This window comes from Chanos chanos, chromosome 6 (genome assembly GCF_902362185.1).
Source record: "Chanos chanos chromosome 6, fChaCha1.1, whole genome shotgun sequence".
NCBI classification, from domain to species: domain Eukaryota; kingdom Metazoa; phylum Chordata; class Actinopteri; order Gonorynchiformes; family Chanidae; genus Chanos; species Chanos chanos.
In genome coordinates, this window is record NC_044500.1 from 38,199,354 (window position 1) to 38,218,239 (window position 18,886).

The 18,886-nt window shown below is 40.5% G+C and overlaps 2 protein-coding genes across 4 annotated transcripts in view; one reads left to right on the forward strand and one right to left on the reverse strand.

Annotated features, from left to right (window-relative positions):
* Positions 1 to 272: 272 nt before the first annotated feature.
* Positions 273 to 1,589, reverse strand: LOC115813771 (protein FAM72A). Its single transcript, XM_030776384.1, has 4 exons — positions 1,444 to 1,589; positions 1,198 to 1,275; positions 779 to 903; positions 273 to 367 (listed from the first exon to the last, which is right to left on the reverse strand). The coding sequence occupies exons 1-4, from the start codon at positions 1,587 to 1,589 to the stop codon at positions 273 to 275; spliced, it is 444 nt and encodes a 147-aa protein (XP_030632244.1).
* A 1,180-nt stretch (positions 1,590 to 2,769) lies between these two features.
* The window catches only part of srgap2 (SLIT-ROBO Rho GTPase activating protein 2), a 74,120-nt gene continuing 58,003 nt past the window's right edge, over positions 2,770 to 18,886 (forward strand). For 2 of the 3 annotated variants that reach the window (XM_030776372.1, XM_030776374.1), the window contains exons 1-2: positions 2,770 to 2,835; positions 3,719 to 4,168. In XM_030776372.1, the coding sequence (XP_030632232.1) occupies positions 4,102 to 4,168 (67 nt within the window). In that variant the 5' untranslated portion in view covers positions 2,770 to 2,835; positions 3,719 to 4,101. The remainder of the gene's footprint in view (positions 2,836 to 3,718; positions 4,169 to 18,886) is intronic. The other variant, XM_030776373.1, reaches the window with a different exon arrangement.

Genomic DNA, 18,886 nt, shown 5'->3' on the forward strand with positions numbered 1-18,886 from the left:
TGGTATATTTATAATATTGAAATGGATGAATGACACTATGCAGCACTATGTAGCATACCATATGCTACCAGACTGTAACAAAGTGAAAAAATCATGAAACTGCTAATTGAAGCAAAGATGCAAGTTTGTTTTTTTTTTGTCCCCAGGATGTGCCACCCTGCAGAGTGCTTCCATGCCAAGACAAGTGGGGTGCTCGATTCTGAAATTTGTGGGAGGATGGGCCAGACCTGATTAGTTTAGAGTCATAGTTGTACCTCAGGCCGTACTGGTCTCTATCTGAGACACTCTTCATCTGAGTGACTGTCCAGGCTCTCATCCTCACTGCCTTCAAGTTCTGGCAAGTCTCCCCACAGCAGCAGGTTAAGCCCTGCGAGTGAAATGAACTGTGGATTACAACACTCTTCATACCTGGGATGTTACAATATCAAAAGATTGCATTTTAACAAATGATGTAACATTGGACCTGGTTTAACTTTCATGTAAAGATGGAGTTGAATGTACCAAACAAAAGCCAGAAGCCACACTGTACTTATTTGACTTCAAAACGATCCAAGTTAACAAAGATGTTGTGTACTGAAAGTTGCCTCTTTTTCACATCCACATTGAGATTGTGTAGATTACTGATGGGTGGAATACTGAAGGATGTGCACATGAAACACAATTTTGCAGACCTTGCTGAAATCTTACTGCATGCAAGACAGACAGGAAGTCAATTTAAAAACCCTGATTTCGCAGGAATATTCAGTATGCCTAGCGCTGATGAAGGTTTGATCCAAACCTGATGCGTCAAGTCTGTTGATAGTGGACACAGCTTCACTGTTGAACATCCAGAAGTGACCATTGTTACAGGAGAGCAGGCACGGCTTGCATGGGGCCACCACGTGATAGCCTACAACATTTCCACTGAAAATACAGAAACAGCCAGAGAGAAACAAGAGATATTTGGCTGGCATCCTGGGAATGAATAGTCAACAAATGAAAAGTTTACTTCTAAATAGTCACCAAAGAATTTAAACTGAAAAGGTATAAAATGCTCCCTATGCTTCCCATCACAACAGTGCATCTTTCCAAGCATATTAAAATTACTATTCAGTTTACCAAATGTACCATTTAACAACAAACTAAAGGGACCATCGAGGCTGACCAATCGTGTAAGAGACAAAACTCTAAACGTGAAATCATTGTAAGCATACGAACCACTTCAAGCACGCGATGTCTCGTAGTTTGCAGTTACAGCTCTCTGTAGAGTAGCAACCTGCTACAAAATCCACTGTTCTACAGAGAGAAATGACAAAATCTACTATTAAGCGACATGACGATAAAATTTCAGTTATTGTCTGGTTAATGTAAAACTACATTCGGGTTGCACACTTGAATCAACTAATAGAAATAAATACCTGATAAGATACAAACAATACGTTGAATACTGTATACTTATCTTACCTGTTAGGGGGTATGTCGGTTGAGAAGAGTTCAATTTCAGTATCTGCTAAAAGAACGGCTTTCATTCCTCTCGTGCAGAGCAGATTATCACAATATATGCAGTTTATTTGAGTCACACATTTATTCTTAAAATTCGATGTGGACATTGTGGCAGATGCCCTGCGTAACTGAATTCTGAACTAAAATGAACTAAACTGATAGCTAAATAATATTGTCTGGCGTCAGCTGACAAGTTGGCTAGTTAAAGCCCCGTCAATTCGACAAATCAGCAAATGACCTCGTACGTAACAGACTTTATTGCTCAACTTAGATTAAAATAACTGAAAACTGTGCATCTGTGTCTAATTTACAACACCTAGTATGCCCCAAATAAATCTAGATCGTTCATTTGACTGATGGATAGACTAGCTTGCTAACGACATACAAGTCGGCTCAATAACCTTGGTTAACGTTTAAGAAGATCGTGGTATATAAAATCTGCGTTTAATTAGACCATTGCCAAAGCACTAAATATGCTTACATGTGGAGAAAATCTGAGTAAAGGCTAGACAATATAGGCCTACTCTGTTTTGAGATGGAAAGCTAAACGTCTACTGTGCTAGCGTTAGCAATCGATAGCTAAATTAGCAGACCCAATTGTTAAGCAGAACCATAATATTAAAGATAACTCTGCCTGAGCTGGGAGAGTAATGCAATTCCAATTCGTCAGCAAATGTTCTGTTCGGAGAATAATATTATGGTTGTAAATGTACTTCTATTAATTTAGCGGACGTAATGTTTGTTTACACGTCCCTGGTGTCTCTGTAAAACGTCGACCTGCACTTCCTGAAATATTTTCAAACTGCTGCATATCACATTCTGATTGGTTCGAAGTCAGCACAGATGTAGTTCTATTGGTTGATATTTATCTCCTCTGCTGATTGGTCAAAATTTTCACTTTTTTAACTTCTCGATAGATAGATATATTTATTTTGATGCATTGTGTACTAACCTTAGTTGCAACTAACAAAGTATAGTTTTTCTTCAGAGACACCGATCGAATGTAAGATTATGATATGTTAAATTGTTCAGACCATCACCCTTTCAGTTTTAACTGACTCGGCTGCTTAAGTAACATCACATTCCATCAAAATGTGAAATGTAAAGAAAAACGCAAAAAAAAGCTTGTTAATAATCTGTAAATATATAAGACTAAAGCGCATGAACGTGGAATTTAATAATATTATCGCTCCACCCAATAAGCGTTTGGGAACTGTGTCACGATGTTCATGAAAAGAGGCGGGGATTATAGTTTGAGAAAATTCGTAGAAGCATAGCAGTCCAGAAGAAGACTTGAAAGCAAATTTATTCGTCAAAAGAAATGGTCTAAACAAATGGAAATCCACACTCAAGGTAACTCAGAAGCGAAACTAGATCATTCTGGTTTAATCTTATCTAGCCGCATGTCTGACTTAAGAGATAATCTATCGGAACAGTCTGCTTAACTAGAAATTTTCTTTAAGAACTCTCAAATGAGAGACCCTTATGAAACCAAGTTGTGGTAACAGGGTTGCCATATTATTAAGAGTGCACTTCTTGATATACATCGTTAAAAAAGGACTGAGACCTTCATTTAATTTTTGCCAGTGAGAATCACAATTGATTTAAAAAAAAAAGTCCTAACACCCTCTTATCACAGTACTGGAATCCTTTATGATCATTTACAATCACTTATCGGAATTACGGAACAGTTCAAGTGCGAAATGTTTCTTTTTACAGAAGTGTCCTTTAAATATCAGTGTATTGTGAATAAACCACGTTGATAAGTTATTTATTTCACATGTAGGCTTAGTACAGGCTTAGTTATGAATTTTCTGCAATTTATTATGTATAATGTGCAAGATTTCTATTTGGAGCATTGTATAGATTAAGACTGTTTTACCTAAATTAAATACATGTGTACTGTCACACTGTTTATCTGCCAGTTGCATCAGTTGTTTAATAAATCAGTTAAAACTAGGTTCATTTTACGTTTTTGCCTCTTAGGTTTTTGTTTCCTAGTGGTAACCTATTAAAATACACTCTTTCATTAGGCTCAGGGCTACGGAATTCACCGAAAATCTGTATATTTAAATGAGAGCCCGTTCACCCATTTTTAACAGTTCATATATGCTGGCTGGAAATTTGTGTTATTTTATGTCAGTTAGCTGCAAATCTAGGCTAATACTCAGTACACGAAGGTGTATTTTTATCTCTACTCTTTGTCAACGATCCTGTCCAATCCCCTTCATTCCAGACGGAAAAGACTGGTTGTATGACGTACAATAAGTCGCCGTGTCACTAAAGGAGGGAAGGCGAAACTTTTGGATCCACGGTGTCTTGAGTACACTGACCGAGTGAGGGGGAAAAGGGAATGAAACCCATCTTCGTTTTTAATCTTTTCACCGGTAGGCTACCACGGACACATTTTAAAAGAGAATCACATGAAGTAGCAAGCGGTTGCCCCAACTCATAATGCGGGGAGATTGATGAGTGACAGGAAACAAGAACAGCTCCAATACGTTTTTTTCCCACTCCGACTTATCTTTGGATATCTTTAGGCGAAGTGTTACACACTACACCTTGTTCTGTTTGTCTCCATAACAAGGACTTGTGTAGTGTTTGGCGGATAAAATAAAGATGACGTCCCCGGCTAAATTCCGAAAGGACAAGGAGATAATAGCTGAATATGAGACTCAAGTTAAAGGTGAGTGTTCTCTTTTTCTAATATTAGAAGACGGCTTGATAGTACTGCACAAAGGTAGTTACTCAGTACTGTGAATGAAGATGTCATTATCAGCATATCACTCACATACGTATGCAGTGACTGGAGCGAAACAGTACGCTTTATGGTTATTTTTTTAATTCAAATTTCAGTTGCAACTTCTAATATTTGTAAAATACACAGACTACGCGGAGCAACGACTAAGAAGGGTCGAATGCTGCTAGAGTAGCCTAGGATGTTTAGATCGGCAATGCACAATCTGTTATACGATCATTTTGATTCATGGTATATTTGTCTATGATGGGGAGGCGAACAACGGGCTATCGAATAATTTGCATATCACAGTTGTAATGATGACATGAATTCAGAATCTAATTTTGTTTCCATAGCATTAAGTTGATCTGTTATTCTATGCCAGTCAACGTGTGTATAGACACATTGTAAAGACAACGCAGGGCGTTTTCTTCACCCTGCATGTCTCGGTACGAGCTGGTGTGGTGCTGTTTTAAAGCTATTGATTCTGTTCATGTCATGTTGCCTGTCTCCCACCGACATCGACGTTTCTGAAAAACACCAGTGATTGGCAACACGTTTCATCAGAAAGCCTCCGGTACAAGTGTATAAAGTTGTCCATGACTGATCTGATGTTTTTTGAGAAAGCAAAATTTTGAAACACATGACTTTTGCTTTTCACAGAGGAGAAGGGTGGGTGCAGTTAAACCAATCCTCTTTCTTGCCGACGTTCCAAATAGTTTATCTTCCATGTTTTATTAAAAAAGAAACATACTTAAAAGACATATTCACCTTCCTTATCTCCTTGAAGCTATATTAAAATGGTGGTTTTGGCTCAGACTGAAGTTTCCTGTTTCCTTTAAGGAGAACACAGGGCTTCAGGAGACTAGTGCAACAATAGCTCACTCCCCCCAGAGGTACCCAGATGTGGATGCGCGCGAACGAACACACGTTCAGTGTTGAACTCCGTTACTGTCCATACGTCTGCTGTTTATGAAAAAGGTGCTTCATTGGTGTAAATGCTGTCTGTCAAAACTTATTCAGCAAAATTACACTTTAATGTGATATTTCCTCCTTTAATGTGCTTCATTGTTTGAGAAATAAAAAAAATCCCTTACTATGGTCAGAATTTCATGCCCACAACTTCTCCATAGCTTTTCAAATCTTGGTTAACCAACAAACTGCCTCTTGAGCTTACTGGTTTCAAGGCCAGTAGTTTAAAAGACCATGTTCATGTTCTTTTGCATGATACTTCTCATTTTTACATTAGCTCTAGAGAAATATGCTGGGGGAGTTGTATATCAAAAATGTAAAAGCTGTTAAAGTAAGACTCCTTGTCAGTTTTTAATGATGAGTATTGTCCCCAAGGACAGGTTTTTTGGGGGGGGGGTTTTCATCTTAGCAAAGACTCTTCACACAGCTGAGATGTGGATAAGGGTGGAGCATAGGGATGGCATATTTCATTAACAAAAGAGTTAATGGGATGAGTTCTGGATGTGTATAGGCATTTAAAGGGTGCTAACAATTGATGCAGTATGTAATTGTGCCGTCGCGCAGTTGTCTGTGAGAAGGACATGTTTCAGAGTAGTTCTAGACAAAACTGTGAGAGGTTAAAGTCCCTCATTGTTCAAAGACTCTTAAATCTGCACCTCATAAGTTTTTAAGGTGATTTAAGATATGTATGCATAGGCATCTTTTGCTGTTTCACAAAAGAAGGACATTTCGCTCATTGCAATAAGAATATTGAAGAGTAATTGTAGTGTTCTGTCAGTGGCAAGCGACACGGTATTTGACAGTACATCTTAATGTATCATCTTGGTCTTCAACCATCTGGAAAACTATCTGTAGCCTTGTATTCGTATACTGTCAAAAGAAATGCTTTTTACTTCTTCTTTTTTTTTTCTTTTGCTGAGAAGCAGCTCTGATTATAGACTTGAAAAATGCTTAGATAATTGGAATGTTGCATAAGTTTGCTGCTGTCTTTCACTCAACACAACAACCTGCTCTTTTTGAAACACTCTGTCATTTCATTGGGTCTGCAAATGACCGGATACTTAGCCAGGCTATCATTTTTGTGTGATTGGGCGCATTATCTCTGAAAAAGCATGACATTACAGATCTTTACCAGTCATTGTTCAACTGCTCTGTTCATATCACACTGATTCTAAATCCTTTGCATCAAATCTGCTCTGCTGTAGACAATCCAATCTTACAGGAGCTGTGTTTTCAGAGGGGGCTGACTATTCAGTAATGGTCCTATCTTCTTGCTCAGGAAGCTATCATGTCAGAAACATTTCTTGCAAGGAAAGCCTATGCCTTTTCCAAGGGTAAATGAATATAAATGTACATACCTGTTATTAATATTGAGCTGTTATTTTACCCCAGGGCACTCTGTCACATTTCTCAAGGGGAGTAGCTTTTTTTTTTTTTTCTTTCTTTTTTTTTTTGCCAAGTGTCACCATCTAGTTCAGAAACATTTCCCTTGGTTTGTCACGACTTTATGGGAAAATAAGTGGTTTCAGATTTTTCCCCTCCTTTAATATTTCAAATGGAGCAGCACAGGAAAAGAAGAATAACGTGCACTGATTTCTTTTCTGGGGAATATGAGGTGCTCACGGGTGTGTGTGTGTGGGGGGGGGGGGGGGGACTGAAATGAACCAGTCCTTTTGGAATGTATCTGATTTGCCAATATATTCTGTCATGAATTAGTGACAGAAAAAGGAAACAGTAATAGTTTGGTGATCTAAACACGAAAAGAATATGAACATCCCTACCGGGCACAGAATCAGAAATCAAAGTACTACTCAGACCTCGATATTAAACATTAATGTGAAATCGGTAGAAATGATGGATTTCAGGGGTTTTTTTTCCCCTTGAAAAAAGGGGACTAAAATATTGTGCTTGAAATGATGGGTTGGAAACTGTTGATTTTTATTGCTTCCTATTGGCAAAGCAGATTTGTCTTTATGCCATATATGAAAGAAGCGCGTGATCTCCAGAGATATTAGGTTTTTTGGGGGTTTTCTTTATGCATAGTGAGAGCCACTCTTGTGTGGCTTCATCCTGGTCCCTATAAGATGCAGCACATTCACCAGCTCAGCACCTGCAAACCAATAAATGCAAACTGCCCCAGGTCCCAAATCATGTTATTTAAACATGGTGATGGAAAGGCCTTGCTATAGACAGGCCTCTGCAGCAAAGAGGTTTTAAATGGATAGTGAATGTCATTGGTTGGATGAAGAAGTCATCTTCATTCTCTGTGTCTTCCAAATGTGTCTTTTTTTTCTGGGAGGGTCTTTCTCCACAAAGCAATTTTACAGGAAAAACAGAGCAGTTCCTGCAACATTATTGAACAGAGGAAAATGTATTTCACCCTACAAACACCAGTATTGGTTCTGGCCAATTAATTTCAGACTCGATAAATGCATAATTTGGTTAGACACAAATTTTGTGAACTTGTGTTTGTAATTTATTGAGGTACTTAGAGAAAACATTGCCATCGTGACTATTCAGACCACATGATGTGAGCAGCGCAGATCTTTGAACCTGGAACTAACATAAAACAAACCCACTGTTGACTTGCTTGACTGCATAGAGCAGGAATAGGCCTAATTTAAGCAGAGCTGGGATTGGCCTCTGCTTGACTTGCAGTAAATGATCATTTCTCTCCGCACCGTAGAGTGAAACAAACATCAAATTCATGTAATAATAGTAATAACCCATAGCCGTACAGGGTAAAAATGAAGCTCTGTGGGTTATTTGAAAGATTAAAAAAAAAAAAAAGAATCTGTTCATAGAGGGCTCATAAAACTCTTGGAGACATAAAATGTGAATAAGTGCTCTGACTGCCACTGGCAATAAAAAAAAGAGAGTCAAGAAACTGTACTGTAGAGTTTTGTGAGAATGTTATTCATGTGCCATGCATGTATTTTTCATGAAATCCAGAATGGCAGACTATTAGATGGATTTTTTTTTTTTCACACAGATTTCAGAATGAGCTTGTTTGCTTTGCAGCTTCACCAACAACCTTACATTAATCTGTATGGAATTTTACTGGAAGATATGAACAAGATCTAGGTGAAAAAAGTCAAACGCTGGTGTATGTACTGATTTATTAAGTAGTCTCTTGAATTTCTTTTTGAAGCCCTGAGAAACAGCAGAGCAAGGCTGGTTTTTGGGGTGGGTGTGTGGGGAGGGGGGGCGGACTCAGAATCAGAGTAGCAATTTCACACACTGTCTCGCACTCCGAGAGACACAACCAAAGATCGTCACATCTTCCTCTATGAAAATGAGAAGCCGAAGTCCATACATTCAGCTCCAGAGCACACATAATAACGGTTAAGTTCATTCTCAAAGGTGTCCGCCATTACGCTCCCTCTTCTCCTCCTCCGTCACTCCTCGTCTGTCTCTTTCCAGCATGTTTGTTTCTCCTTCCTGGAGCTTTGGCGACATGGCGGTGTTTTCACGCCCCAAAGAACAGTTTTTTAAAACAAAGCGCCGTTTGCCAGAGGAGAAAAAGCCTTTGTTTTTTTCATAGGCAGAATCTGTGCTGCCTCTAACGTAATTGGTTTGAGCATCAGAGTAAGCCAAGCAATTGCATCGATTGGTTTTGAGGATGGGGAAGCAGAGGCGGCTCCAACATGGGAGACATCTGTGTTTACGACCCAAGTGTGCAACAGTTTTCTTACAGATCTGTAAAGAGGAGAGGATGAGTGTGTCATTGTCTTTTGTGCTGTAAGGGGGTCAAAGGGTCATGGCACAATTTGCTGGAGAATGAAACCGTGCCTTCAGCCCTGCACACCCATATGTCCTGATAATCTCCTGGGTCTTACAGTCTAAGAGGAGTTTGGTTTATGAAGCTCTGTTTACTTACAAAGTGCGGTTCTTGGCAGGAATCATTGAATTCCCTTAATCCGTTGTCTGTTTTAATACGTTTTCAATAATGAAGATACCCCACTCACAACTGTTTTTCATTGATCCAAACTACTGCTTCACTAAAGTCGTTTGCTGTGGCCATAGCTTAATGAGTGGGTGGGATCTCTTTTGTGCAGTGCTGTGATGCAGTGTGTGTGTGTGTGTGTGTGTGTTTACTCATGTGAAAATGCTGACTATGCCTAAAATAATCTTTTCCAGGAAGGATGTTTGTGTAAGGAGATGGATAGGAAGGACATGGAGGCAGTGCAGAGCGCACAAATGCATTGTTGCTATTGTATGTCCTTACACTTGGAAACTTCTCTCCAACGTCTGAACTTCCTGACCAAAACAGCCCTCTGAAGACTGTAGTTTGATAAAGCCAATAGTCTTGTACTTTTGTCAAATCTAGAACAAACAAACTCTCTGCCTCAATGCCCTAAGGACATGGGAGGTTTATATTTGATGTTAAAAATACATGTATTTTCCGCGTAGATGTGGATAATTAGACTATCAGTAGTTTTGAAATGGTTTGAGCCAAATTACATCCTGTAAATAATTCACACTGTATTTCACACAGTTTCTTACAGATGCTATTTGTGGGCCCCTAATGAAAAAGGAATGTGTATGAGAGTAAAGTCAGCTGTCAATACTTTATTTTTGATGATATAAACATAGGATTTGTCCCTCTGTTGATTCGGTTTGGCAAAATTGCTACAGTTAATGCAGTGGTAATAAAGATTCGTGCACACACTGTAACCAAGACATAAACTCAGAAAACCTATCCCTCCTCATCGAGTGTGATCTGTTTTAGCGCATTTACATAGAACCACATGCGCACGCAGACACAAATAGAAGCAAAGTTTACTGAGGCAGATCACAATTAAATGATGCAGAAATACAGGCAGGTAGTGAAACTGCTCCTCTGCCACCCACCGCCCGCATCAAAAAGAGCTCTCTGCTGCATCAGCATAATACGCTGTGGAGATGAAAATGGCCGCATTGACTTGCTGTTCCCTCTAATTAATCTTCTGCTCTGTTATTCAATATGTCAATTTATTAAGGCTCTTGGGAGAGGAGGGGGTTCTGAGCTGAGGTGAAATTCAACCTCCTGAAGACATACACACGCTCTCATCCTGAGTCAAATGAGAACGAGAGGGAGGAAAATGAGGTTTAGGATTTGGGAAATGGTTTGAAGGTTTGTTCATTTTTGTAAGGTGTGTTCACTTTGATATCTCACAGAGTGATGGTTGACCTGCCTCCATTGAAAAGCCTATCCAAAGATCTCCATGATTTCTGTTTTAGACCAGGATTGTACTTATATATTCATACACTCACACACACACACACACACACACACATTCTTGAATATGCCCTTCTTCAAAGCTCATCTCCCTGATGGTCAACACATCCTAGCGTAAGATTTATTGTCAGTCCGTGCTATATTCCCTGCAGTTGCTTACCATTTTCTTATAGAGTTGAAGTCACAGAATGTCCTCTTGGCACATTATCAGTGAAGGTGTGGAGAAGGGAAAATTCAGATTCCAGACTGGAAAATAGTTTATATTCTCTCTTGTCTCCTGCCATGTATTCAGGTCAACACAGCCGGTGTAGATGTCAGTGATTTTTGTGTTCTTTCACAAGGTCTTAGGAGGCCTGAAAGCACAACCAGAGGGAAATCTGTAAGCAAGTTGCTGTTGTAACGTTAGCTGTTGAGAGCCGAAGAAAACATATTTCACTTTCTGTTTACAGTTTGAGCAGTGGAGTTGCCCATGGTCCACTGCAAGTAAGTGATTTTAATTGATAAAACATTTGTTATTAAAGTTTACTGGCCAGGTCTTGTTTTTTTTTTTTTCTCCCTCACCCAGTGTTGATGGGCTAGATCCTTGCCGTTTCACTCTGAGGATAATGGTGGAGCAGTAGAACTTGTGTAGTTGGTGTGCAGAACTGAAATGATAGGTGGACTTCATGGCTTCAGACAGTAGAGGTTAAAGTTCAGGGTTGTGGTATTACAGGCAGATGTTGCTGCTCACGCGATTGGACGGTGCCGTTAGCCCTACCTTCAGTAAGTGCTAATTATGGATTACTCACCGAGATTCCTTTTTTTTGGGGCTGTCTGTTATTAACATGTTTCTCATTTGAAGAGGACTGCGTACAGGAATGCATAACGGAGAATGTCTTCTCTGCAGGAGAAAATCTCTCTTGTGTGAAGCTGTACTGAACCACATTCTGTGTATGAAGCATAATCAAGCCAGACACATGTAGATTAAAACCACCCCGGATGGTGTTTTTTTTTTTTTTTTTCCAACAGCAATGTTTGAACAGTGACTTTATGTGAATGAATCTGTCTGCATTTGTTTTTTTTTTGCTTTTTTTACATTTGCATGCCACCAACTGAATCATTCCATGGTGTTACTGTACGACTTCACTACCAAAAAAAAAACCCCCAAAAAAACAAATTTTTAGCAAGAAACATTTTAAACACCAAAGTCTCATTTCCCTTTGGCATTGAACGTATTGTATTCAGCTGTACAATGACTTGTTTTTTTTTTTTGTTCAAAATGAAGAAGCGTTCAACTGTATCTAATCTGAAGTTGCTCAATGGGCGTTTCAGTTCCTCCCATTGCTGGCTTGAGTCAAATCAGCTCACAGGACAATGGAGACACCATCTCGCACAGCAACAGAATGATGGCCTGTAAGAATGTGAAACGTGAGACAAGGTTTCTGTGGTCCTGGGAGACCTGTTGTCTTATTCTCTTGTTCTCTCTCCAAATCTGCAGTATGCTCAGTGAACAATAAGTGTATTGTGAGAAACTGGAAGGCTAAAACGATTCTTGCTCTTCATTGGCTTGTTTTTTTTTTTGTTTTTTGTTTTTTGTTTTTTTTCTTACAATGCCCACTTTCATTTCTCTCACTCTGAATATAATGTGTGTCAGTCAGGATGAAATCTGACACATTTGTTCACAAACTGCACCACCTGGCCGTATACATGGCGAGGGGCAGCTAGTTACCAGTCGCTAGCATGATTAACACACAGGTGACTGCGCACGTTTTACCACTGTCCTCTTAATTCTTTCTGTTGTTAATTAGGACACGTGCATCCAAAAAAGTTTATCTGGAAGGCATCAGCTTTGTCTGCAACGTGAAATGTGCGTAAGATTTTCCAATGGTAAGAATGTGTATCCCTGAAAGCAGGATGTTTGTCTTAGTAAGAAACAGGTACAGACACAACTGTAATGCTATGAACAACATATTGTGTATTGACAAAAGCATATTCATATCCTCCATTTTAAAGTCAATAAACAGGGTTTAAAGGCTAGAAGTTTATCAAAATAAACTTGCCTCATATGAAAAACAATTGAAACTGAGGTATTGAATATCTGTAGAGTCTCGGGAGCACGGAGAGGAAACAGACATTTTCTCTTCGCTAAGCCTTTGCTTTGTTTCCCACCTCCACACTTTTGATTCAAGTAACTGGCTGCTTTGTGACTGTTTGTTACTTGCTTCCTTAGTTCAGAGGATATTGAGAGAGAGAGAGAGGGAGAGAGGGCAGACAAAAAAAAGAATATTTCTGAAAAGGATTTGTAAATGACCTCATTATGAGAAGAACAGTTTTTACAGAAACATTTCTATTTGTTCCGACCGTGAAGCAGCGACCGTTTGGAACTAAGCCAAGACAGTGGCTCGCGAGAGACCTGAAAAACCCATCCATCCGTAGACCTCCAGTCCTCCCCGTTTCATCTGATGTGTTTGCTCCCTCAATTTCACCAGCACCTGGAACACTGCTCAGTGCTTTTTGCTTGCCTCCTGCTCCACTGAACATGGAGATGTGACAGCTAATATTTTTGGCTAACGTTAGGTCCTTCTGGACCGCTGTGTGGAGCAGCATGTCCCTCGTGAATCAGCGGGAACAACACGGGGATGCTGTGTTAGCTCTCTGTGCAGTGGTTAGTTTAACCTACCTTACAAACTGAAACGAGTTTGGTAGACTTCTATTATATGACCTGTTTTGGGTTTTTTTTTGTCACCTGCTCGACAAGATGAGGTTTGAGTAAGTTAACTGTTACTCAACACTGTTACTCAAGCTTGGCTTTTTTAAAGATGAATTGGGAAAAACACCCCCTCTGTAGTAGGAGACTCTAGACAGCATAGTGTCGGTTTTTACATTGTAAGGTGATCATTTTTAATAACAAAGGTTAAAGTAATGGTACAGATTTCTTACACCACTAATCAGGGTATAATACACATTTAGGATATGACAGGTATGTGTAGAATATCGCTTGGATAAAAACCAGGCTCTGTAGTGTTGTTTGTATTAGATGCACAGGAGGGATGTGGCCCTTCTATCGCTGGATCACACTTCTCCTAATGCCTTTTTAATGAAGTAATTCATCACATATTCCCCTTGTTTTCTCTCATTATGTTGGCTTTACGCCTTGCACAAATATGCATGTTCTCTCTCTCTCTCTCTCAGCTTTGATATCTCAGAGACAAGCTGGGCTCACACCTCATCCGTATTCCAGTGTGCAAGCACGAATGTCTTAGAGCTATTTTAGGTGTTCCAAATTATCAAAGAGTTTCTAGTTTTGATACCCCCCCCAATTCGTTTTTTACTTCAAGTGTGGGCTCAGAGATTTTTTTTTTTTCTGTTCTTCTGCTTTACTTTGAACTTTCAGTGTAGTGATCCTTCTGAAAATGTTCCCCCCCAAAAAATAACCACCCTCCCACACACACACACACACACTCTCACACACATCCAGTGACACTTTTAAACACACATACAGAAATGAGGGTATATAGCACATGGTGATCAAACTCACAGATGTATGAGTGCACACATTGCAAACTGACCCAGAAAAAAGATACAAACACAGAGACGGCACTGTGTGTTTTGTATTACCTTGAGACCCCCATAAGGAATCCCTGGGAGGTTCCTGTAAGCAGGAAAGGGAGGGGTGGGGGGCACGGGGGCAGGGGGGGGCAGGGAGAGCACGGATCGCCACAGGCCTTCAAAGCTTGAGCTCTTATTACTCAAACCAGATGTCCTTCTCCCGTCTACCCCGCCCCTTGCAGTAAAACCTGCACCAGTACTTCAACATCACAGAGCAGAGCTTTGGGCTGGGGTCACAGTGAGGGCTGCAGAGAAGCCCTCAACCTTGAATCCCTGCATGCAGGCAGTCAAACGTGAGACTGTTTTCCTGGTGCCTTATGCAAAGTCTGTTTTGTGCAACCTCTCTTGTCATTTTCAGAGCCCATTTTAAAGATGAGAAGAGGTTCCTCCCTTTTTGAATTTTTTATTTATTTATTTTTTTATCTTTCTGTTTGCGCTCAGTCTAGTCGTAAGGCTTGTCAGGCCCAGACTATAACAGACTCTGTGTTGAAAGATATTGGCGTGCCATTGGATCTGGCCATAATAATGCAAATTATCTCTGAAATGTAAGTAAGCGGGGTTGTAAAACTGTCAGATATCCTAAAACGACATTTCTAATCTTGATTTAATGCAAGCGTTAATTGCAGTCAGCTGCTGCTGTGAACGGTTTTTGCGCATCCTGTCCATTCTTTTCATGTCTTTCTTTCTTCAGTGTCTTCTGACTGAAAGAATGACGAATATGCCATACACCTGTAGATTAACTGTTCTAGTTTTTGGTAATGTTCTCTCTCTCTCTCTCTCTCTCTCTCTCTCCCTCCCCCCCTCTCCCCCCTTCTTGTTCTCTCTCAGCGTCCGCATGCCTGTGTGTGTGTACAAGTGTGTACTATATTCCTGGTCTGCCTCAGCTGTGTTGTCCTGAGAGCATAGGATAGCGGAGCAGCCTTGTCAGATATGCTTGGGCTAAATAGATTTGTTTAAGCATATCTAGAGGCTAAAGGAGGCTATGTCTGCGACAGGAGCTCAAACTGCCTCAGAGTACATGTACAAACACAGTGATAAAAACTATATCTGGAAAAAAAACGAGTACGGTTTTGGTCCTTGTGTGAAAAATTATATTGTCAGCTACTGTCAGCAAAATGTTTCACTGAAGTAACATGGAAAGACTTTCATTGTTACATGGTGCTTTCATCTTTACCCCAAAAACATCTTCCCACAGCTATATAGTTAGGAGTTATATTGAGGGTTTTTTTAGATTATGCATCAAAAAGTGAGTAGGATTAATTTGCATTCCAGCGCATAATCACATAAGGCTTGACTTTCTTTTTGCCTTTTTTTTTTTTCTTCCCATACTCCTCTAATGCTTGTCTTCAAACCGTCTCAGCTATGATCTCGGCTGGCTACGCTAGCACTCAGTCTGGACAAATCACACATGTCTGTAAGAGTAGGGCTCAAACGCTAATCTATTTTTTTTAAGATGCTCCTCTGTGAGCTGGCAAATTCACCTCAGTTAGTAGTAATGGCACTCCTTGGTACAGGATACGCTTCGTCATTGTCTCCCTTGACTACAGCGTGGCATGCTGACAACCAGCTCCTAGCCCCTCTCCCTAACCCCTTAGCCCACTCAGGGGCATTGAATGAGGGACACATAAGCTGTATTGTGGCATGGCTCTATAGACTCTCTCTCAACCTGGCCTCTCCCTCTCTGACTCAGTTGAGTTGTTCCAATCGAAAGCGGGAAAGGAACATTCCTGATCTGCATACACCCAGGCAGCGGCTGCTTCTAGAGAAGATATATGATACCCTGGTGTATGGTGTTGAGGTGTTGAATATGTGCAGAACAGATCTTCTCAACTCAAGCAGATGGTGCTGGACAGTCATTCAAGTGAGGGAAAAAAAAAAAAGAAAGAAAAATAGTAAGAAACAGTCTTTTTGGCTGGACTTCTGTCTCTGAGTCTTGTCTCTGAATGTTCTTCAGAGTTTCCAACACCTACGAGACCTTCCTTAACACTTCTGCAAGTTCTCTGTGTGCATGCCTGCGTGCGTGCCTGTGTGTTTACGCTATGTTATGTCTGTCTGATGCTGATTTGATGTTTACAAACATTATAAACATATTGCTAAATGTGCAAATATTCTGCACATCTCGCGGCAGCACAAATACATGTGGTCCACGCAAATGCAAATTTGATAGGCAATAAAAAAAGCAAACGGCGTATGTGTACAAACTCCCTCTATGTTTACAACTGAATTATGTTTTTTTGTTTTTTTCTAACAGCATTTGTCGCTGTTCACATTTTCCCACAAATGTCAACATGTGAACATCTGTTTCTTTCTTTCTTTCTTTCTCTCTCTCTCTCTCTCTCTCTCTCTCTCTCTCTCTCTCTCTCTCTCTCTCTCTTTCTCTTGCTCTCTCTCCCATTCTCTCTTTCTCTCCTCTGCTCTCTCTCTCGCGCTCCTCTTGACAAAGACCCCATTGGAGTGGGAGGTAATTCCTGACGACACTGTGGGGCCCCAGTCATCTGACCCCACCAGTGGTCCTGCTCTGGAATGCTGAACAGATAGTGATTTCTTTTTTTTCAAGTGCTGCAAATAAAAGTAAAGCTTTTTGATTCAGTCCCACAATTCAGATCACCTTCTCAAGGACTGTATAATGCGCTACATGATAAGCTTCTTTTTCTGAGTTAACGTACCCTCTGTAAAGATGGCACATTATCAGGAACCTCAATACTGCGAAAGCCAGTTGCATCATAAAACTGATTTAAGTCTTTAACAAAGATCATTTTTGGAAACTCTCCCGGTTTTCCCTCGGTGTAGCAGAGTCACCCCGCTTTCGCTGGCTGTATACAGAGGATATTGAAGACAGTTGAGCACATGTGCGAGGAGTGTTTTGTTGATTTTATGTAATTGAAATGACTATTATTCTGTAGTTCTGTGTAGCTGCTCTTTCTTCATTGAATCTGAGTTATTGAGAGACTGTGAGAGAGCGTGAAAAACTCTGCAGTGTTTTGTGGCTATTTTTTGTCAGTGATGGAGTGCAGATGTGATTGGAAGACCAAAAAAAAAAAAAAAAATCCCACTGCAACATCAGATGGTCTTTTTCTTAAAGGTTACAGCCTCTTAGCTGTGTTGGAGATAACTGGAAATCTTAAGCATGGTCCAAAAAAAAAAAAAAACATGAGTGCTGTGATTTTCAGTTTCAATCTGAAAAACCCTACCATTTTAAGAAGGAAAATTTTCCATGGCCAGGAGGCATGGGAAATGGCAGTCATGTTGTTTTGCTGTTAGATATGTGTAGCTTAGCAGGGGATTGATTTGCTAGGAATCATTTTATGTATCAGTCCCCACCTGAACACAGTAAGAGACCGTGTTCTACCACCAAAACCAACCAACCGAGGGGAACCTTGCTAAGTAGCTCCAGGGAACAGGTTGTCTGTGAAATTATATTCAGTGTCACGTATTTCTATGGATGTCAGGGTCCATGGTATCACATAAATGTCATTCCTCCTCAGAGTGAATGGGACTGAAGACATACAGTCCTCACCCATGTTTATCACTTGACCCTTCACATTTTCCTTAGGGAATATTAAACTTCACCGGGCGGCACGGTGGCGCAGTGGGTAGCGCTGTTGCCTCACAGCAAGAAGGTTTCGGGTTCGGTTCCTGGCCGGGTGGCCAGGGTCCTTTCTGTGTGGAGTTTGCATGTTCTCCCTGTGTCTGCGTGGGTTTCCTCCGGGAGCTCCGGTTTCCTCCCACAGTCCAAAGACATGCAGGTTAGGTGAATTGGGGACACTAAATTGCCCTTAGGTATGAATGTGTGTGTGAGTGTGTTTGTCTGTGTGTCTGCCCTGCGATGGACTGGCGACCTGTCCAGGGTGTTTCCCTGCCTTTCGCCCTATGTGCGCTGGGATAGGCTCCAGCACCCCCCGCGACCCTAATCAGGATAAGCGGTTTAGATAGTGAGTGAGTGAGAGTGAGTGAATATTAAACTGCAGATTTACTGTCTGCAATATGCCTGTGATGAATAATGGAGAATCCAGCTCTGTTAGCCGCCAAAGTCCAGCTCTTTTACCCCTCGAATATGGCTACCACATGGGCATTAGAAGTTAGTAGTCCCTTGCTAATGGCTGTTAATGAAGAGGAACAGGAACATGTTGTTGTTTTGTTCCTCTGGTCCAAATAGTTTAAAATGTACCATATCCGTTATACTTATTTGGCCTGTAATGGTTTGTATGACACAGTAAGGGCCACGAGGTGTTAATTTATCTGCCAGTCATTGTTGTGCTTTGCTTTTCTGGTTACCTCTATCATATGTATGAAACATAACCTAAAATTGATGCAGAATCCTACTTTGCAATTCAGTTACAACTCAATCATATTATATTGTTTCAGGACTTAAAATAAGCTATATATCAAAAAATACAGCAACATTTTGTCATACTGTGGCAAACACTATCATTACAGTGAATATAGTGTACAAGTTGCCTGTCAGGTTATAACAGTGTAGCTGTGTCCAGCTGTGAAGACGCTTGTTTCTTTTTGATTACGAAGTGCTTTGTTTTGATTAGCAGTGCTTGCTGCATGTATGATGTGTGTGTGTGTGTGTGTGTGTGTGTGTGTGTGTGTGTGTGTGTGTGTGTTTGTATCTGCGTTTATACATGTCTGTCAATGCTCTATGCTGTCTCGCTCTGCAGAAAAGCTTTTCTTTTTCAACCTTCAGCAATGTGGCAAAACCATCAATAATTCAGCAATAGATCAAGGGAACACAATACAGGCAGAGAGAAGAGCAAGGAGTGCACAGCAGCAAAGGAAAGCAGAGCCGTTCTCACTCTCTCTCAATCTCTTTCACACGCTCTCTCTCTCTTTCTCTTTCTCTCTCTCGCTCTCTCACTTGCCCTCTCACTTTCTTTTAT

Coding starts and splice junctions, on each gene's coding strand:
- LOC115813771 (XM_030776384.1), bottom strand. CDS start 1,589: ATGTCCACATCGAATTTTAAGAATAAATGTGTGACTCAAATAAACTGC. Junction 904..1,197: donor GACATCGCGTGCTTGAAGTG/GTTCGTATGCTT, acceptor CTGTATTTTCAG/TGGAAATGTTGTAGGCTATC. Junction 368..778: donor CAACAGACTTGACGCATCAG/GTTTGGATCAAA, acceptor TTTCACTCGCAG/GGCTTAACCTGCTGCTGTGG.